General features: G+C 36.6%; 1 protein-coding gene across 1 annotated transcript in view; it reads right to left on the bottom strand.

Annotated features, from left to right (window-relative positions):
* LOC120626562 (disintegrin and metalloproteinase domain-containing protein 10) overlaps positions 1-20815 on the bottom strand; it is a 112852-nt gene that overhangs the window by 37792 nt on the left and 54245 nt on the right. Inside the window, exons 2-4 of the mRNA XM_039894115.1 lie at positions 19527-19720; positions 16285-16351; positions 1660-1851 (exon numbers count right to left, since the gene is read on the bottom strand). Of these exons, the coding sequence (XP_039750049.1) occupies positions 1660-1851; positions 16285-16351; positions 19527-19720 (453 nt within the window). The remainder of the gene's footprint in view (positions 1-1659; positions 1852-16284; positions 16352-19526; positions 19721-20815) is intronic.

The raw sequence follows: 20815 nt of genomic DNA on the forward strand, positions 1-20815 counted from the left end.
ATATGTATATTCTAAGTATTTGTGTATATTATTCATAAAAATATTCTTATCTTAGTTCCCACCCATAACATAAGCTACGCTTACTTTGGGGCTAGATGGCGATGTGTGTATTGTCGTAGTATATTTATTTATATATTATTCGGTGTAACCGAGTTTGATGCATGCAATCATCTCTAACTTTTCGGAGTTATTTCCTTTTAAGCAATCAAAACTTGTTGTAACGGTAAAGAACTGCATATTAAGCAAACGATGCCGGAGAGTTCTCCATAATCTCCTCAAAGGCGTGTCTCCTCAAGTCTACCAACCTGCACTGTGCCAGCCTGGTGGCCTCTAATTTCGAGAGGAGTATTGCGGTGATCCGATCATGGGATGATAATGATAACGTATGTAGCCTTCCATCATTAGGCTATTAACTAATGGACTACATGGGTACAGGTCGCGTCTATCTTAGGAGAAAGCGTTTAAGAGCACATACTCACCACACTACTCTAATGCGAGGATCGGAGGGCTTTAAAGATTTTACCGACGAGAAAAGAAAGGAACGACGGTTTCACAAACTCCTCGAGGCTCTGGGAAATGGACACAGCCTTCTTTACTCAGTCTGATACTGAGATTTTTATAACAGAGAACCTCCAAATTTTTAGCTCGAACCGAAAATAAAATATACTAACTATAAGACAAACGAGATTAACAAAAACTAATATAATACCTTTTTTACGTATATTTAGCTTGTAACAAAGGGCGGCGAAAGACTACCTCGTTGTACCTACATAAAGGGCCGGCGGTGTTAGTGTATCCTGAAAACTTACACTGGGTGCTCAGACGACAGAATCGAGGAAACGAGATTAAACTTTGTTAAACGGCCTTGCGTCGCAATTCATTTGCGGAGCGCTGTGGCGAGGCGAAACTTGCGAGAACTGTCTCAGAACGCCCTCGCCATCTACGTACTGGATCTAGTTTCGAATTTCTCCTGGTAATCTTGTTACTCATCGCCACCATACGCTACCTGTTTTAATGAGGTTAATGCCGCAACTGATTTGTGTGGACTTCGCTACTAAACGTTATTTAATTCTCTCAAGTCCATATTTTGAAAAATCAAAAGGATTAAGTCAATTTACCGCGTCAGTACGTTTGTTTGAGTTACTGAACATAATACTCTATATCAATGTCGTTCATCTGAAAGGGTGTATCAATCTAGTTGGCTAGTTACATTTAAATTTAATGTGCTGTAAGCGGGTAAAACTGATCCCTTAATACAACAAATTCAATATCTATACAAAATGGCAGATGGACAACATGTGCAATTTTGTATGGACATGGAATTCGACTGGGATTTGACAGCAGTAAAAAGAAGTTGCAACCTAATATACAAATGGACATTAAGCATAATTTGAATGAATTAATTTAATGAAATTAGAATCCGCGACAATGAGATAACTCTGTAAAACAACTACACAGAAAAATTTTCAATTTTTCAAAATAAGTTCCGCTTGGCGGCACGTCTTTATCGTCAGTGTGGTAACTAACTACGGTCGAAGCCTTCAGACCGGACTAACACAGCTAAGCTGCTTGTCGACAGGAAAAAAAATGGCTACTTCTACTTCCAAGAAAGAGTTGGAAGTGCCTCACAGAACTAGGACGAATGAGTATAGTGCTTACCGTGTCTTCTATGCGCGTATGGATCCACGACGTCGCCATCGCGGTAGATGACGGAGTGGACTCGCGTGCGCGTCCCGTTCGGCGGGAAATAGCGCCGCGCGTGCTCCACATAGTAAGCGCCGTCGTTCAGCACTATCTTCCCCTCGAACACTCCGTCCGTCACCGAGCCGAACACTGCTGACTGTGGCTCATCTGTTAAAAATAGTGTAAATTTAGTCATTGTACAAGGCTAATTTGAAACTCTACAAATCGGATAAAACGATAATTAGTTTAATAAACATTGCACTTTAGATACGTTTTAATCGAAAACAATTAACTCTTGTGCATCATACTATATGTTCCCGTAGTACGGGGCACACACATATCACGGTTCCAAGTTGCAATCGTATGGTTTTCAAGTATCACAACGCGGAAACGCAGAGTAAACCATTATTTATCCCCATGGTTTTAAAGTTCAAATTTGCCCACAATTCTAGAGCCATTGTTCTGGCAGAACGTTGGTTAAATAAAAACCAGTAGTATTGAATTTGTCACGTGACGGTACGTTTCGATACGCCAAAGAGTTTGCGAGTGAGAAAATCTTAAACTACAGTAGGTACAGGACTCCAAAGAGATCAGATGCGAGTCAGACCTCTTATTAATACAGTCCTAACATATATACGCAAAGCAAAAACTTTGTACCGAAAATTGCACGGTTTGAGGAGTACGAAATTTTCCACACTTATAGTTTTTATAGAGCCTTAAGGAGTGCATTGCTACTTCCTATTTTAAACTGCATAAAAAGTACACTAAATCAGTTTTGGATTATAAATAGAACAAATAGGCAACATTGTCAGTGCCTTGGCGAAATATGTGATTATAAAAGTAGACTTTGACCATAGAACCCTTATAATTTGTTTGTGTAATGTTCAAACTTACAATTTTAATAAGTTATAGCCAAATTTTAACCACTTGGCGACCACTAGTTTATATATAAAATATATTATGCAGTACGAGAAAAGTTAATCAACGATCTTTTTTATTTAACTTAGCTAGTAATTCCTTAAACTTACAGTTAATTTCAGTAATGTCTTTTCTAGTAGTAAACACTTATTAATGTTCCACTGATGTTGACCTGCACAGGCCTTTAGTAACGGAGGCTGACCTTTAGGTTATAGGGTTAAGCACTGTCTAGCGACACTTGACCAGTAAGACGTTATCACTTATAGAGTTCGAACTCTCCCTCAAAAATAGGATTAGAGGCCTGAATCTTGTAGTCTGGAATTATAATGAATAACAAATGCTTAAGACGATGTAAGAATAGAATAGAAAAACTTTATTGCAACACAACACAATAGGAAAAATACAAGGAAAACAGTAATAGTACTTAGTGCTAGGGTGCAAAGGCGGCCTTATCACTAAAAGTGATCTTTTAAAGGCAACCTGAGCGTACGAAGCCGATAAAAAAGTGGAAAGTGGATAAATATAATTAACTTACATGAACATACTTACTACATTTACAATAAGTTAGTTATTTATAATAAGCTTCAATAAGTTTACCTAAAAAAGGTACTATTTTGCAAACAACCTTTTAGCGTCCATATTTGACTCAGATGTATTAAGGTAATGGTAAACATGAGATAAAAAAAAACATTTCAATGCTAGTAAATATATTTAATACCTACCGAGTAAAGGAAGGCCACCCTTGACGCGGGCTGGAGGCCTTGGATTGACTTTGCATTGAATAAACCTATTATAGCCCGCACCTAGGCCTAAAGCATCATCAGTATAAACTAAGTGTACCCGGCGATGCTTCACCATATGGTACCATCTGGTATTAATTCCAGTTCCCATAACAAGTTTACGCTAAAAGCACAGAACACTAACAGAATTTCGACTCTATACAATTTTGTAATATGCTATGCGTAATAACGAGGATTGAAAATCACCTTTAATTTTAAACTATATAATCTGAGTATCTATGGATAGAGGTCGACTCATGTCATGGTACTTTCATAGGGATTTCATAATGACCAACAACTCCCTCTGTATTTTTCGCTAAGGGGTGATCCCTTATACTGCAACACCACAAGACTCCAACGACTATCGGTTCTTTGAGCTAACTAATAGCTCAAGCATAACTCTCTCAATCGTTCGCTAAGTGAGATTGAGATTTTTTTATCAGAGTTGTATATTTTTAAAGTCAGACTCAGTAGTCATCAAGTGGCATTACGCATTATCGTTATCGAGCCATTACCGGCCCACTACAGGGCAGGGCGGTCTACGTTCAGGACGAGAAGGGTTTGGGCCGTAGTCTACCAAGCTGGCCATCAGTTGCGTGCACTGGATTTCTTACCAGGGTATGCATACAGCAGGAAAATTGCATAAAATGGTAAAAATCCTCCTCTTATACGGTCTATATTTTAATTTTAGGGTATGCAGTGCTTTTGTGCATGTATGAAATGCACGCCACTGCTGGCCATGTGTGGTTAAGTAGACTCAAACGTTTTTGAGAACATTGTGGTGAGAGTTCTCCGGAAGATATGCCGGTTTCCTCACCATGTTTTCCTTCACCGTTAAAACAAGTTATATTTTATTGCTCAATACACATAACTCTAAGAAAAGGACAAAAAAAATCTTGTCTGTTCTATGAGAGCCGCCTTAAATATTTATTTGAATGTATTTTTTTTTAGTATTGTGTTTTTATAGCGAAAAAAGAATTAGATAATCATTGAAATTTCAAGTGTCTCACCATCACGGTTCAGGAGATACAGCCTGGCAACAGACAGGCAGACAGACGGATGGACAGCTCAAGGCAGTAACAGGGTTGTGTTTTACCCTTTATGTACGGATTTCTTAAAATTTGAGGTGCGTGCCTGGCATCGAATTCAGTTCCCCCGAAAGGCTACCCCGGTATCATCTCTATTTGAAGATGTTAACATAAACATAGCATGCCCTCGTTTTATATCAAATTGCTAAATAAGCGACAATGACCGCAACCCATAAAACAACGCTCTGCCTATTATTTCCATTGCAGCTAAAATTCGAATAAAACAGGTCAAGTGCGGCCTAGCCGTACTTTAAGCAGCTCGTGCTCGGACTGCGCCACTTTTAACCAACTCCAAAAAAAGATGGAGTTCTCTATGTTCGCCCCATATTCATACTAATATTAAAATCGCGAAGTGTGTTATTTGTTTGTTAGTAGCTTAACCAATAAACCAAATGTAGGATTAACTACGGAACTGAATGTTGTTTTAGACTGACGTTGACGATACTATATTTATTCGAGAAAACTAAAAATATCAATAAACCAAAAATAACGCGGATTTTGGTGATCTGCAAGCTTAACTTCTTTCTTTGGTCAAACAATTTAAAGGTTTTTTTCAAGTTTCCAATAATCTTTACGTCAAACATATAAAGCTATTCATAACGTTGTTCAACCTGAGTTAACATTAAATTATCTAGTTGTTTTGGTGGTAGTATAAAATTACCGGATATGAGTAATAGTTACCCATAATATGAAAAGGGTTGCAATAATGTTTATAATCAAAATAGTTCCTACCCTCTGAATTCAACCCTTCGTTTACAGTACGGGTTTTCGGGGTAATCGAGCATTGTAATTTGTTGAAAACTAATTGTATTTGGGGCAAACCCTCAGAGTTATAGTGTGGTAGCACTAATTCTTGTTAGACTGATAGTATACAAGCTTGGGTGTTTTATTTAGCGCTTATACTCGTATATATGCTGCCGTCCATGCCGGTGGTAGAGTCACTAGAAACAGGCCGACGTTTTAAAGTGCTTATAATTTGGCTTACTTGAAATAATATATTTAATATTTTTGATACCAACCAAGGAAATGTGGATTAAATTAGATTAGATTAATAGTTAACTATGGTTATTAGAGTGATATAATATAGCGTTTATCCTACCTTAATAAACAGGCAAAATAAAGCAACAATCAAATATCATAGATAGTTAAGAGATTATGCCATTTGAACAGACATACAAGTTCTTCAGTGTCCCGTGTATATTTTTATGACACTTTTATCGTTATAAGTGTGAACTTTAAAATAGTTTAATGAACATGTGTTTTTTTTCTATTTTTTATTATATCAACCCATTACCGGCCCACTATGGGGTACGGGTCTAATCTCAGAATAAAAAGGGCTTCGGCCGTAGACCACCACGCTGGCCTAATTCGGATTGGTGGACTTCGCACGTCTTTTGAGAACATTATGGAGAACTCTCAGGCTTGCAGGTTTCCTCGTGATGTTTGCCTTCACTGTTGAAGCAAGTGTTATTTGAACTTGCTTAAAACGCACATAACTTAGAAAAGTTAGAGGCGCGTGATGGATTTGGAACTCGGCCCCTCGAAAATGAAACCGATGTTCTAGCCACTAGCTATCACCGCTTATTGTTACCTGTATTTTAATGCCTAGTAAATTTTAGCCTAGTAAATGACCTCCCATTCCTACCCTCAGGGGCGACTCCAAATGCAATGTACAGCTCCTTTTTCAATACCTTTAATAGACTATTTCATTCTATATTTACTAGTAAATCGGTTGTGATTACTGATACATTAAATTTTAGTGAGTGGGCGACAGTTGAACTTCATAAAAATAGGCAAAAGCTGTACGAATTGTATGCTGAACGTCAATTTAACACTGGTGATAAGTTTGGGGATTATGTTAAATTGTTTTCCAAGAATTTTAAACGCGCTTGCCACTTAGAAAAGACGCGATACATCAAAAATAAAATTAAAAATAGCAGCAATGCAATCAAAACTACTTGGAACATAATTCATGAGGAGACGGGAAGAGTAACACCACGAAATATTAACTTTAAACTTAATGTAGATAATAAAGCCTTAACAACAGATTTCGAGGTGGCTACTGCTTTTGAAACCTTCTTTACCAACATTCCCGTCTCCACAACAGAATCATTAAACTCTTCACCAGATATGGCTCTCTCTCTATTAAAGGAAAATGTGCCTGAGTGTAACCATTCTTTTAAATTCACGCATGTTAGTGGCTCTGACGTTATTAAAGCCTTTAAATTATTAATTAATAAAAAAACAAATGATCTGTGGGGCATTTCCGTAAACGTTGTCAAATCATTAATTGATATTGTTGCACCCGATTTAGCCTTAATATTTAATAATTGTATAGATTGTGGTGTGTTTCCTGACTTAATGAAACTTAGTAAAATAGTTCCATTGTTTAAATCGGGTAGTACTTCTGACCCCACTAACTTTAGACCAGTATCCGTACTACCCACTTTCAGTAAAATCTTTGAAAAACTCATTTTAAATCAATTACTTTACCATTTTCATAAGTATAATTTACTTCATTAAGTTATTTTCATAAGTATATTAAGCAATTTGGTTTCACACGGGGTCGCTCAACAATCGACGCAGGTGTTGAGCTAATACAAAACATATTTGAAGCCTGGGAGGAGTCACGTGATGCACTTGGTGTGTTCTGTGACTTATCTAAGGCGTTTGATTGTGTTCAACACGAAACGTTAGTTAGGAAACCACACCACTATGGAATTCAGGGTGTAGCTCTAGACTTAATGAGTAACTATCTACGCGATAGAATTCAGAAAGTCGACGTGAATGGAAAACGGTCTAATGGATAAGTTATGAAAATAGGTGTCCCACAGGGGTCTATATTAGGACCATTTCTGTTCCTTATTTACATTAATGACCTTCCTTACCTTGCCAAGGATAAACACGGGATAGTTCTGTTTGCCGATGATACATCACTGACTTTTAAAATAAATCGACGTGAACTAGCTTTTGACGACGTAAACAACTCTCTCGCTAAAGTGGTACAGTGGTTTGAAGCTAATAATTTGGTTCTTAACGGAAAAAAAACCAAGTGTATAAAATTCACTTTACCTAATGTTAAACACGTGAAAACCACTGTACTACTTAATAATGAGGAACTGAAACTGGAGGATACGACAGTTTTTCTAGGAATAACGTTAGATTCTAAACTTCAATGGGGCCCTCATGTAAATAATTTATCGAACAGGCTTAGTTCTGCTGCCTATGCGGTAAAGAAGATACGCCATATGACCGACGTAGAAACTGCGAGACTGGTATATTTTAGTTACTTTCACAGCATTATGTCATATGGAATTTTACTTTGGGGTAATGCTGCTGATATTAGCACTATTTTCGTGCTGCAGAAGAGGGCTGTTCGTTCTATCTACAAAATGGGTCCGAGAGAGTCATTGAGAGATAAATTTAAAGATTTTAAAATAATGACAGTGTATAGTCAGTACATATTTGAAAATTTAATGTACGTTCATAAAAACATTTCTAAATTTAAGAAAAAATGTGACTGCAATAATTTAAACATTAGAAGTAAGAATAAACTTACAGTGCAATATACTAGGTTACATAAAATTCATAATTCGTTTAAAGGAAATTGCATACAATTCTACAATAAACTACCAATTGTCATCTTGGAGGTGTCTCTTAAAAAGTTCAAAGTTTGTATTAAACGTAAGCTTATAGAAAAGTCCTATTATAGTATAAAGGACTACGTAAACGATAAAAAAGCTTGGGTGTAAATTATAGCTCTAACCAGGTTGCTCTTCTAATAATTTTAAATGACATTGTGAGATGGTGATAACAAAAAAAAAAAAAACACCCGGCTAAGTTTGTTGTGGGCTTCTTCTTAGACCAGGACGCGTTTGGAACCCTCGTAGCTTTAGTTTTAAGTTTACGAATGTGGTTATCGCCATCATCTCACTACCGTGTGGTTCTTATGTACGCATCAAAAGTGCCACCTGTGGGCCTACTTGAATAAAGATATTTTTGACTTTGACTTTGAATGCTTTAACTCATAAACGCATACACACATACAAATTAACGGTTCTCGGTGGATTTTTTTAAAACAGAAACAAACGTAAACCAAGCCGCGGGCATCAGCCGGTCTTGAATATTTCTTTAAAAGCATCGCACTTCCTATAATAATGTCAAGTTCACGTTAATAACGGTTTCGTGTCCGGTTTTGTCGTTCAATCAGTGCCAGGAGGCAATTAAAAATACTTGCCTACTTTACCCACCTCATATATCTTACCTTATCAATTTCAAGCAAGCAATTAAACTGGTTATTCGCAGTGTGGAGTAGACACGCCAAAATATTATACTTTTCTTTTGTAGTAATTATTAAGAGTCCAATGAGATGGGCCATCACCATTGTCTATCCTATGACTAAATACTTAATATAAACATATAAACACACACACACACACACACACACACACACACACACACACACACACACACACACACACACACACACACACACACACACACACACACACACACACACCCACACACACATAGTGGAACATTTGTATAATAACTGTACTATAACTCGGAGGTGGGCGGTGGTACATGCAGCACAGTTTTTACTATTGCAGTGCCACCCTTGCTAGTATTTTAAGTGCCATTGTAACTGTTCCAAATAAAGATTTATTTATTATTTATTTATTGAACATAGTAATACATCGCAGGGCATGCAATTAACACGGGCCTACAAAGTGCTGCACTGTGTTCAACCTGAGGCGGAGGTCTTAAACCTCATGTGCCAGCAACTACACCGGCGTCCACGCGCTTTATACCGGAACACAGCAATGCTACTTGGCGGCAGAAACAAACCTGGCAGTAGTACTTTCACGAAAGAACTATTTCAAAAGAAACTGTTCTACTACTAACTTCTTTAAAATATTTTTGTTTGTTGTATATAGATTCGAGATGATGAAATATTTCGGTACAGTGCATAATTACCACATGCCCAGGTATCTATACAACCATAGTTTGCAACAGGATAAGGTTATGCCGATGATTTAATATCCGTATTTACAATACCTTTGCCCGATAACAAATACTTTTAGAAATATAACTGTACCAAGTTGTTGTAAAAAATTACGCGGTGACAACAGTAGCATCAGCTGTGTTTAAATTTGAGGTCAAATGGGGTTACGAATTACCAGGACAGCAGCAAAAAGGTTATGGACCTAGATAACATAACGAAAACTTAAACAAGTGCAAATTTGTGAATTCAAGTTATTACAATTAAAATAAAGGTTTGCCATTTTTTTTTACGTTAATAAATAGCTTTGTTTTTTTTTTAAATTATAATTATCTTCCTAAATCGAGGATCAGTTAGTATTAGTTCCGTACCCAAAGGTTAAAATGGAACTCTATTGCTAAGATTCCGCTGTCCATTCGTCTGTCTGTCTGTCCGTCAATCATCAGACTGTATCTCATGCACCGGAGAGAGTTAGACAGTTGAAATTTTATTCTTCATGCCCGAGTCCCACTTGGCCTGTTTTTAATGCCATAATGATATTATCGTGATCAAACAGTATTAGGGTTAAAATTGATTATATCTGATGGCGGTGGTGACTCATTTTACATTCGGGGCAGGTGACAGGAGCCAGCCATGACAATTTTTTCACAAGGGATATAATACCAATTCGATTGTTATCTAAATATTCAATAAAAAGTATTTGCACGATAATTTGAATGAAAGCTTTCGATATGCAAATTGAAATTTAATATGTACTAGATTTTGTCTGTGGTTTTGTTTGCGCGGTTTCATTCTAGCTTACTGCCTACTGGGCGTTCGAATGCCTTAAGTTAATCAGTTAGGTTCAGTGCCTACCAGAGTAGGTACACATTAATTTAGCCGATGATGATGATGTTTTATTTATATACCCGAAATAACTTCCAACGCAATCTAGGCCAGATAATGAATCGCTACAACCTGTTATGGCTCGGAATTACCTATAGCTCGTATGTGCAAAAATAAGGGTATGGCAATTATATTAAACACATAAGTCTAATCGGTTTCCAAGCGGCATCGTACCAGTGTTTACAAAAAAACCTTTGTTACATTTGCACAACTTTGACGAAATGCAATAAAATAAATAAAATTTAAATATTGGATAGAAGCAGGCGTTCTGAACAATTATTCATTGTAAAATTGTTGTATAGAGTCAAGTGTATACATTTAAGAAGAATTTATATGGAGTAGGTACTTTTTTACTTTGTTGTCTAAAGTGAATTAAGTGGGTATGTTGAAATATTGTATGACAAAGCCAGTTCGAGTCAAGCTACATAGCTAATACGTATTGTTATTACGAACTCTCTAGTTTCATTTATGTTCTTAAACATATTAAAAGTCAACATCTCCTGAGGATTCTCCGGTTTTGGAGCGAAACGTGCGTAGAGTGTACATTGCCGACGATCTGTTTGTTGTGGAGTATATAGGATTGAAGAAATTATAAATTACACCATACAGATTCTCTTGCTTTTCGCGGAGTATGAAGCTTAATTTTCATAATATATAAAATTTGAATAACATTTTTTATTATCATCATCTCAAAGTAAATTATATAAGCTATAAAAATAGAGCAATTCATACCCAAGCTTTTTTTATCGTTTATTGTTGACGTAAATTCAAATAAGGCTAGAACTTTTTTTGTTGAATTAACTTAAAAAGTACGAATTAAAAAAAAATCTTGCCGCCTACTCGCTCTTAATGAGCATGAGTTGAAAATTGTCATGGTGCAAATTTTATTCGAAAAAACCTGAGCCAGACTGCTGCTACATTATGAAATTACACAAGTTAAGGAGCGTAAATATGAGAGATGTGATGTTTTGCGCAAACCGCAGGGCTCCGAAAATGTCTTTAGTAAAAATTTAAAAAGACCCCGTTGGAAAAATACGCGTTTATTTCCATAAGTCACGGCCGGGGCTTGTTGCTATCTGGTTTATTTTTGTCATTCTAGTTATTTATTTTTGAGTTCAGCACCACATTACCGTCTGTCTGTATGCGTACGTATGTCAGCTGGCTAACAGATAGAGTTGAAATTTTACGCTATATTACAATCCTTAATTATTTAATATCTATATATATATATATAAGGCAAAGGTGACTGACTGACTGACTGACTGACTGATATATCAACGCACAGCTCTAACCACTTGACAGATCGGGCTGAAATTTTGCACACAGATGGTTATTACAAGTCATCCGCTACAAAAGGATTTTTGAAAATTCCAACCCTAAGAGGGTTAAATAGAGGATGAAAATTTATATGAAAGATTCTAATTTTTTAAGTAATTAACGTTCATATTTTTCCATAAGCAGCAAGGCTTTTTTTTAAACCTTTGAAGTTAAAATTTACCAAATCAAAAATTAAACTAAACGTGAGCGAAGCTGCGGGCAAAAGCTAGTTATAAATAAATGCAAAAGTATATTTGTTTGTTTGTCCTTCCATCACACCCCAATTCAGCCACCAATCAAATTGATTTTGGGCAGAGAGTTACTTAAAAGGACGAAGAAGAAGTTACTAATTCACTTAAAATTAATTTAAACACAATATATATCGTTTTTGTAATAGTTCATTAATTTATCTAATGACTTAAGAAAATTCATTCTAAAATCTGATAACATTCCGTTAACTTTTTATAGACATTTATTCTGATCCTTTTAATGTTGCGGCATATAAATAGCTAATACATAATAATACCGTTAAGAAAGACCGTTTCCTTTATATAACGACCCATAAATTCTCAGAAGACCAAAAACAACGCAAACGATTTGGGAAAATCCGGTAACAAGTTCGAATATACTGATCTTACAGTTTAGGAAGACGTCTAGTTTTTTATCGAAGCTAAAGATTTTTTTTTTGAATTCTTTACAATGTATTTTATGCTCACATAAAATAAAACCTTAACCTGGAATTCTGGCTGACTTTTCGCGTCAAACAGCGATGCAGATCATTTCTGCACAGAATGAGCCATGTTCCCCAAGGGCAAACATGTTACTCTGTTTTTGAGAGGCATACTTGCGCTGCTCACCGAAACTATCAATATTCAGCCATCTCCTGTCTCCATGATATGAGATGAGGCTAATATGTCAACGCATGTTGCGCGTGCGTCCAACAAAAGCGCCTGTCCCCGGTCCCACAGAACCATCGTCGATCAATCAGGTCTCTCAGCATCATTCCTGCTTATATTATGTGATAGCTCATAGAGAGCAGGAATATCTATAGCAAAGATAAACTTATAGTGCAGGCTAATAGACTATAGAAAATCAGAAAGCAAATCATTTAACGTTAAGATTAAAAAAAAGAAAAGTATACTTTATGTATAGTAAGAAATACATTGCAGTAAGTGTATTAAAAAAATCTCCATACTCACGATATCTAAACCTTTTTATCTCTGTAGTAAAGTTATGGTGTTAATTTTCAGAATTTGAACTTAGAACCACAATAAGTATACAATTTCGAAAAGGGCCCTGTAGTCGTCGACCGACTATTAACTAGTACAGGCTTTATGCATGGCCGCTATTTTGAACAATAAAGGAAGTGGCGGACGAGTTGTAACCCAAATATTCAAACCCGTTTGTTGTTTGTTGATATAACGCATCAAAAGTGCATTCATAATAGTTGGTTTTGTTTGAATAAAGACAACAACTCGGACTTATCTATCGGAAGGCGGATAAGGCCATTGGACAACTTCTTAAAAATATGCAACTAAGGACGACCTATATCCCACAACGCGGTTTGCAACTCGGTGGCTAAGTGCATCGGAACAGCGGTAAGTAGGGCGACGAACTGCGATCGATGACGCGCCGCCCTCGCAACTTTATCCATTTACACTGTACCAAACTTTCACAATTATTGCGAACTTGTACACGCATTGCTTAACCATTTCTATTCATCGCGATCAGCATTACAACAAGGACTCGCTTATTAGTCTATCAAAATATATAATGATACATCCACACTTGCAAAATGCCCTAAGCACAAAGTAACTTAACATACCTCCTTGAAATCTCGGAGAACATTGACGACGGACTGAATACACCAACATAAACATCATTCTAAACAGTTTTTCCCTTATTCAATCTAAAGTAAGCCTAATTCGATATAATCGAGAACCAGACCAGTCTGTGGTTAATTTTCTAGAATCACAGCACATGCACACAGATACCGAGAAAAGTTATCTACGCACGTTTTCGCAAGATGCAGATTTGTCTGTGTGTATGGTTACTGAATTTAGTTATCGTCTCACTTGAATAGAAAAAAAAATTGATTTATGCATCAATAGCCTTGCCTTGCCCTTTGTGCAAACCTACATGGTTCTGTCTGTCGACTCGACCTTGACTCTAGTTTTAGCTGAAATACGGCTTAATATCTATCGTATATCATGGGCATCTAATAATGCATACTCATAACCAATAGTTTCCATTTTTAGTCGTAAAACTTTGTTGTAAACAACTCTCAATTCAGACAAAAAGATGCAGGCACGTCTGTTGCATATTCGGAACAGTAATTATTTAAATAGATAACATCCGCAGCGTAGGCGAGCGTCGGAGATTCTGTCTGTCGGTATTCGTCGTGCGCCCCGACATTAAAAGTCAAGTGGCCGCCGAAAGCTCCCAATTAGCCGAGACTTTGACGCCGTAATTGCAGAAAGAAATATGTTTTAGTGCTCTCCTGGGATTATTAATGGCGGGAACGGATTTATCTTACACCAGAACGAACGCTATGACTTGAGAGTTCACGTCATAACCTTAAGATTAAATAAATATGTTTCAAGAAACGGACCAGGCGCACATATTTAATCGGTACGCTTCAAGTATTTGCTTCTGTATCCCTTGGAGAAGCTTAAAGAGCTCGGAATCGTACATTTGATTTCGAGTAGGTATCGTAACACAGTAACATTGTTTAGTGTCGAAGGCATGGAGGTTCATTTTGATGAATTCCGTAACGCTATAACGAACTATTACAAAAAGCGTTGAAAGCCTAGTGATAACAACTTCCAAGTTATGTGCGTTTGAAGAAATTAAATATCACTTGCTTTGACGGTGAAGAAAAAATATCCCAGGGAAACATTGGCATGCTTGAGTTCTCGTGGTAACGACTGACATCGCAAGGTATTTTTGCATCGTCGAGTCCATACTGAAGTATTTCGATAACGCAGTCGTATTTATATCGAAATACCCGCCAACTCATTGTCATGAACATTGGTACAACTTAAATTGTTTCTTGGAAACTATTTATTAGTTAAATTATAATTAATAGCGTTTTTGTAAAAAAAACCTAAGCAATTTAATAAAAAATCTGGCTAATATGAATTTATAGTTATCAAAAGTTTAATTATTTACCCACTTTATAAAATTACTGCAACACTACCAATCCGAACTTGGCCATCGTGGTGGACTACGGTCTAAACCCCTCTCACAGTGGGAGGACGTGCCCTGTAGTGGGCCGTTAATGGGTTGATATGATGATGATGATGATCGCTACTACGTATATATTCTTGCGATGCCTCATGGTTCGACAACAAAGGAATCCAACTAACTCGGAACAGTTCCTAAGCTCTGTCGTTCACTCACAAAATAAATTTTGTCGACCTTCTATTATAGTTCAAACACGTCCACACTTCTATAGCCTGCGCTCTTAGTGGAACGTTTTCATAGATAAACAATTGTTGTTCAGTTTGTGACTCTAAAAGGTGTACTATAGATCTATTTTACTTCGATATTCAAAAACTACCCCACGATTGTGAGAATATAAATCCCACACTAAGGGTTACAGTATCTTTTTATAAAATAATGCTTTTGTGAAATATAATCCATTAATGGTCCCGATACATCCTATCGAACTTCATTACCAATGCTTGTCATCACCATTGTCAATATACAGAAGAAAATATTACAAATATGCGACAATGCTTGAATAAGTCACTGGGCTTTTAAGGTCGTTAGAATTGCTACAGCATTTCCGACAACAAGAAAATAAGCGTCACGTTTTTTGTTCCTAAATTATATCGATTACCTATATGTAATATTAAAATAGTTATTTCTAATTAGCTCTAACTTTAGCATTTAAGTTCAGTAAAATATCGTTTATACAAGTAAGCCTTTTTACACACTTTGCCCCAACTTATTCTAAACATTTTGACATTTAAGCTTTTGGTGGCATAATAAGTTTAATTTTCCTCGTAGCAAATGGGTGGACAAACAAAAGCGTTCTAGATAACGTCGTGCGCTAAGTCAAAGTGCAGAATAAAGGCCGTGGCGGGGCACATCACCCACAAGTTTTACCCTTGTCTTACACAGGTACTTTTGCTTTCAACTGACGCTTAGACCATAGCTTAGGGACGATCATTACAAGGCTCCGGTCTTTAAGAACAATTGTTTGAATTATGATAAACCCAACACGTCTTGCCTATAGTAGGTACAGCTGAGAGGACGCATTGTCTAACCTAAACTTTTCTAATTCCTGTATTGTAAATCACAGTGCATACTAACTACACACTAACTATCTGCGCCCCGCGGTGTTACCTACGGTGATATCACCGTTACCTCTACCACCGGTGCATAATAAGTTGGTGAAGATAATTACTGTTCAATGCTTCTTAAACCGCATTGTAATAAAATTAAGCGCATCGATAAGGCATCTTTTGATGCATTTCCATTTCCAGTCAGGAAAATTATGTTATCTGTCAAGAAAACATAATTTTTACGGATGCAAATTTTTTTTGTTTCCCTCCACTGAAATATATATATATAAATGGTTCGTAGGGATCTTGACGTCACTTACCAACCAACTCTCCGTGATAGATGTGTGATGTGTCAACGTCATGTAGCTGACCCTGAGATCCTTCCACCTAAAACAAGACAACTTATAAAGTAAGTCATGTCTAAATAAAATAAAATGATGTTTTTTTCTAAAACTATTCATAGATATCATTTATTTTCTCTACTGTTGTAAAATTGTCATTAGTTCAATTGACTTGCGAGGTTTAAAAATTAGTTTTCAGCGCGGGTGTAATGCTTCAGCCGTTTTCGTCTTCGGGGCCCCGAAACCCCTTGCTACACCCAGGATTGCAGATGCAACACTCTCGCTACTCTCAGGAGTTACTCTAAAATCCCTCGTTAACAATTGTGATTATTCCTGACACCTATGTCTATTGATAAATAGCTTTAAAGTTTTGGAAATGTCCCAAATTTTGAAAAACAAAGGAAACTGAAATAAATTTAGCGATACAGCCAAATTATGAAGCCTTGTGCTTCCTCTTAAAGTGCCATCTCAAAATCTGAAGATTGGCAATTTGTCCGTCCGCTAGAGATATCTCTAACGAAAAATAAAGTACGTTTTTCAAAGTAATTTATTACAATTTTGGGATAAAATAAAAATATTATTTAAAAACAGATAAAAATCATGTGCAAAGATAGTTTGCAGGTAGTGTTCATTCTGTGCGCGGAATATAAAGTAAAATATTTTACATACATTGTAGTATAGCATAAAGTTGCGAGATGTTTTTACTAGAATCCAAGCTTTAAATATAACTGCCTGGTTAGTTAATAGTATTCTACTATAATCAGCTTTAAAATTACAGGTTGTCCCATGACTGAATTCACTCCCGAAGTTTACCCGAAAATCGGATAGCTTTACGGCTTGCATACCTAAATACCAAAGTCCTGTTCGCATTCCCAATGCAACTACAATTTGGCTGGTGCGACCATGAGTATGAAATTGTTTGGACAGTCAGAATTAAGAGGAAAGTAAAAATCATACTCGTGACATCAAACAGCGCATTGTTGCAAGACTATAATTTTTCCTAAAATACTATCTGATCATATTAAAATTATGATAACGGATTCATCACATAAACCCATTACCGACCCACTACAGGGCACGAGTCTCCTCACACAATCCGAGGGGTTAAGACCTTGGTCTTGGTCACGCTGGCTCAGTGTGACTTCACACGACAACAGATTAATTAATACCGGTATTTTAAGGTTGCGATTTAAGTCCGACTCTAAAAAAAAATGACGAATAATCACGTAACAATAAAATCAAGGCAATTTTACCAAGGCACAATACGTCACTAAGATTTTATGGATTGACTTTGACTATTGCACGAGTTTAGCTAAAGTAGTGTAAAAAACTTCACATACCTGACTTCGTAAACTATTTATTTACATTACATGGTATTTAAATTTATTCAACGTAAATATGTAAATAAACTTCAAATGAAAACTTTACAATAAATGGCGCTTTATGCAAACAATTATATGACACAATACCTACAATTTTTGAACACTGCTTTTCAGGGTAGAAATTGATAGCTGTCAAAGTTATTTTTACACGAACATAACATTACATGGGAAGTGCAACGGTGAATCTAAAATAATAATTGTTATACTAGCATAAGTTCGTCGCAGGAGATATAATGGGCCACTATCCCTTAAAGAAGTAATAAACAAGAAAAGTTTTAAATACGTTAAAAGCTTTTGTCAGTCCCGGTTTTACCATAAAATAGCTGGCAACACTAATTCCGCCCGTGCTTTAGGGCTTCACGAAGCGTGAATTTCGCATTATAAGTGGGCAATTTACGTGTGCTATTTTGCTAGAGAATAGTTCGCGTTACTGAATTTTTAAAGGTAAAGGCCTCATGAACGTACGAATTTGAATATTTCATCCGTTTCCAAGTTTCTTTCTTCAGAAGGGGGATGGTTTTGTACACCGATTGTATTAAATGATTTAATTAAAAGAGTTGGCGCTACGTACGTTTTAGTATTATACGTTTTAGTTGTGCGAGTATCGTTGGATTTGTGACGTTACAAAAAAGTAATATGGCGGAAAATAGCAAAAAAAATGAGGGGATAAATATATTGGATATAAAAAAAAATCCCGTCTTTACATTACATCTTAAATTATTGTACTTAAAGTTTTAATTTTATCTTTACCAATTTATAAATTTACTTAAAATAAAATTATAAATTGGTAAAGATAAAATGTTCTCTCCTTAATCGTTTTTCCAACCTGGTAAATTTAATTAGCTAATTTATGTTGAATTATTTTAAATTATTAGCGACTTCATCCGCGTACAATCTGATCTGAAATTTTCCCTTACAAATTTTTGCTCTTCTTTGGTTTTTAGGTTTTTAAGCGCATCATTAATAATCGTAGTATAGGTAAGAAAGTTGATAAAGTTCCCCGGAAAATTCCCGAGCACAGGAAAACTAAAAGTTTTTTGGATCTATGTGTGGGATTTCTATGCGTAATTCTTGTTTTGTTTGGTTTAGTAAGTAACTAGAGCAATAAAAATATTGTGAAAAAAAATTGAGCAATGAAAAGTGATTGGATATGATTACTGACTATAATTTTTTTTAACTTGGACAATGGTAACTGTCTGCTCTGCCTGTTAGTTTAATATTTATTTTAGAGAGCGGGAGAAAGCAGGCACAGTGTACTAAAAGCAACACTGCCAGTTATATTGTTTAGGTAACGTTTGCCGATCATGTTGGTAAATGGATACATGACTTGTCGGTGCTAAACGATGTCGCTCTTTTGTCTATGCCATGTCATTCCCCCGTTAGGCGTAGTCATTGTGACTTCACCTGACGATAATCGTTATGGGAAAATTATTTCGACCTAGTTAGTTAAATAGCAGAAATATGCTCCGTCAAAGAGTTCTTACTACAACGATATTATTTGCACTTAACTTAACGTGGCTAAACGGAAGCTAGATAAACAAAATACAGTTTATATTTATTATTAGCCTATTAACATCCCACTGCTGGACTTAGGCCTTATCGTATAACAGTGTTTTAGACAACAGACCCATCAAGCTGCTATAATACTGGTTGGCGGGCTTTAAAGATTGATTTCATAGTGATTTTGAAATTTCACAGTGACCGATACCAACGGCTTAAAGTTCTCTCCGAACAACGGAGTAGTGTGCTGAGTGCGAGATTTTTTATCCATTCGATCGCGTAAAAGTAAACTATGTTTTGTATGGCGTCGAATGAGCGCCATCTCTGGTCCCTAGGTACCTTAAAATCTTCGCTGAAGGCTGACAAGTCGCGCCGCAGACGCATCTTGAAGTGCCTCTCGTGTGCATGAAAGCTGATGTGAAGGTCGGGCGGGCTAGCCGACCTTCGCGTTCGCTTGTGATGTGCGTGGACCGCTTCTGCGTCATACTCCAGGGGCTCGTAGTGTTCCACATATTCACTGAGCCGCCGAGATGCTGTAACAAAAGATAAATAATTGAAGACAACGTTGACTCTATTGCGTGATTTACTTACTTATTCATAGGCCGAATAAGAATAACTTTATAATATTAGTAACTAGGGATACCGCGCGGCTTCACACGGTTGCAATGTAAAGACAAATGTGGGGTTGTTTGAAGTGATTAATAATATTATGATTATGATAATGATTACTGTATACTAAAGGATGAATGAATGAATACATTTTTATTGCAAACCAAACGAAATGACTATAGAATAAAACACAACGTATACAATTTCGCAAATTATACAATCTCGCTCTGTCCCCGCCTGTTAAATCTCTGATATCTCCTAAGATACTCTTTATAATGATTTTCCATTTTCAAATACCACAGAGGACTTTTCGCCACATTTGAGCAGTGTGGTGTGTCCATCCTTTAAACCCTTTCTCCTAGAAGGGTGGAAGCCTGTGCCCAGGTTGTTAATAGGCTGAGGGTGATGAAATATCTCTTCGAAATGCCATTAAGTAGGTGCCAGAAAGTCTTAAATTCAGTATCCGTGAATCGTTTTCAGAGTTGCGTCCATTGTCCTAAAAGTCGGAAGTTTTCGGAAAGTTTATAATTAATGTCGGGGAAAAAATTTGAGCACGGAAAATCTAACGGGCTTCTGTATTATTTTATTAATATTTTGACGACCTCACTGGCGCACGAAGGGGTGAGCACTGTTGTCGTAAGAAGGAGGTCTCGGGTTCAAATTGGGAATATCTACATAATTTTTGCTCTAGTAGTATTAGTAGGAGTGTTCTGCCGTGGCCCTATCACTCTAGCGGCAAAGACGTGCCGTGTAGTACAGTAAAGAGTAATTCAGTGTTCCGGTAAGATATCGCGTAGGAACTGATTATAGGGGTATACATTTAACTGTCGTACCTCCTTGCAAGCAAGTGGAATAAAAAGAAAAAATAAATATATCTAGTAAAAAGTAAAGTCGATGAGAAACTCGCTCTTATTATTTTGGTTTGCACAAATACGGCTGCTTTGACAAGATATTTCCATTATTTATCAGGCGATTAACCGCTATTTGTCCGAGGACAGATGTCACCTATACTGGAACCC

This window comes from Pararge aegeria, chromosome 9, assembly GCF_905163445.1.
Source record: "Pararge aegeria chromosome 9, ilParAegt1.1, whole genome shotgun sequence".
In the NCBI taxonomy this organism is placed as follows: domain Eukaryota; kingdom Metazoa; phylum Arthropoda; class Insecta; order Lepidoptera; family Nymphalidae; genus Pararge; species Pararge aegeria.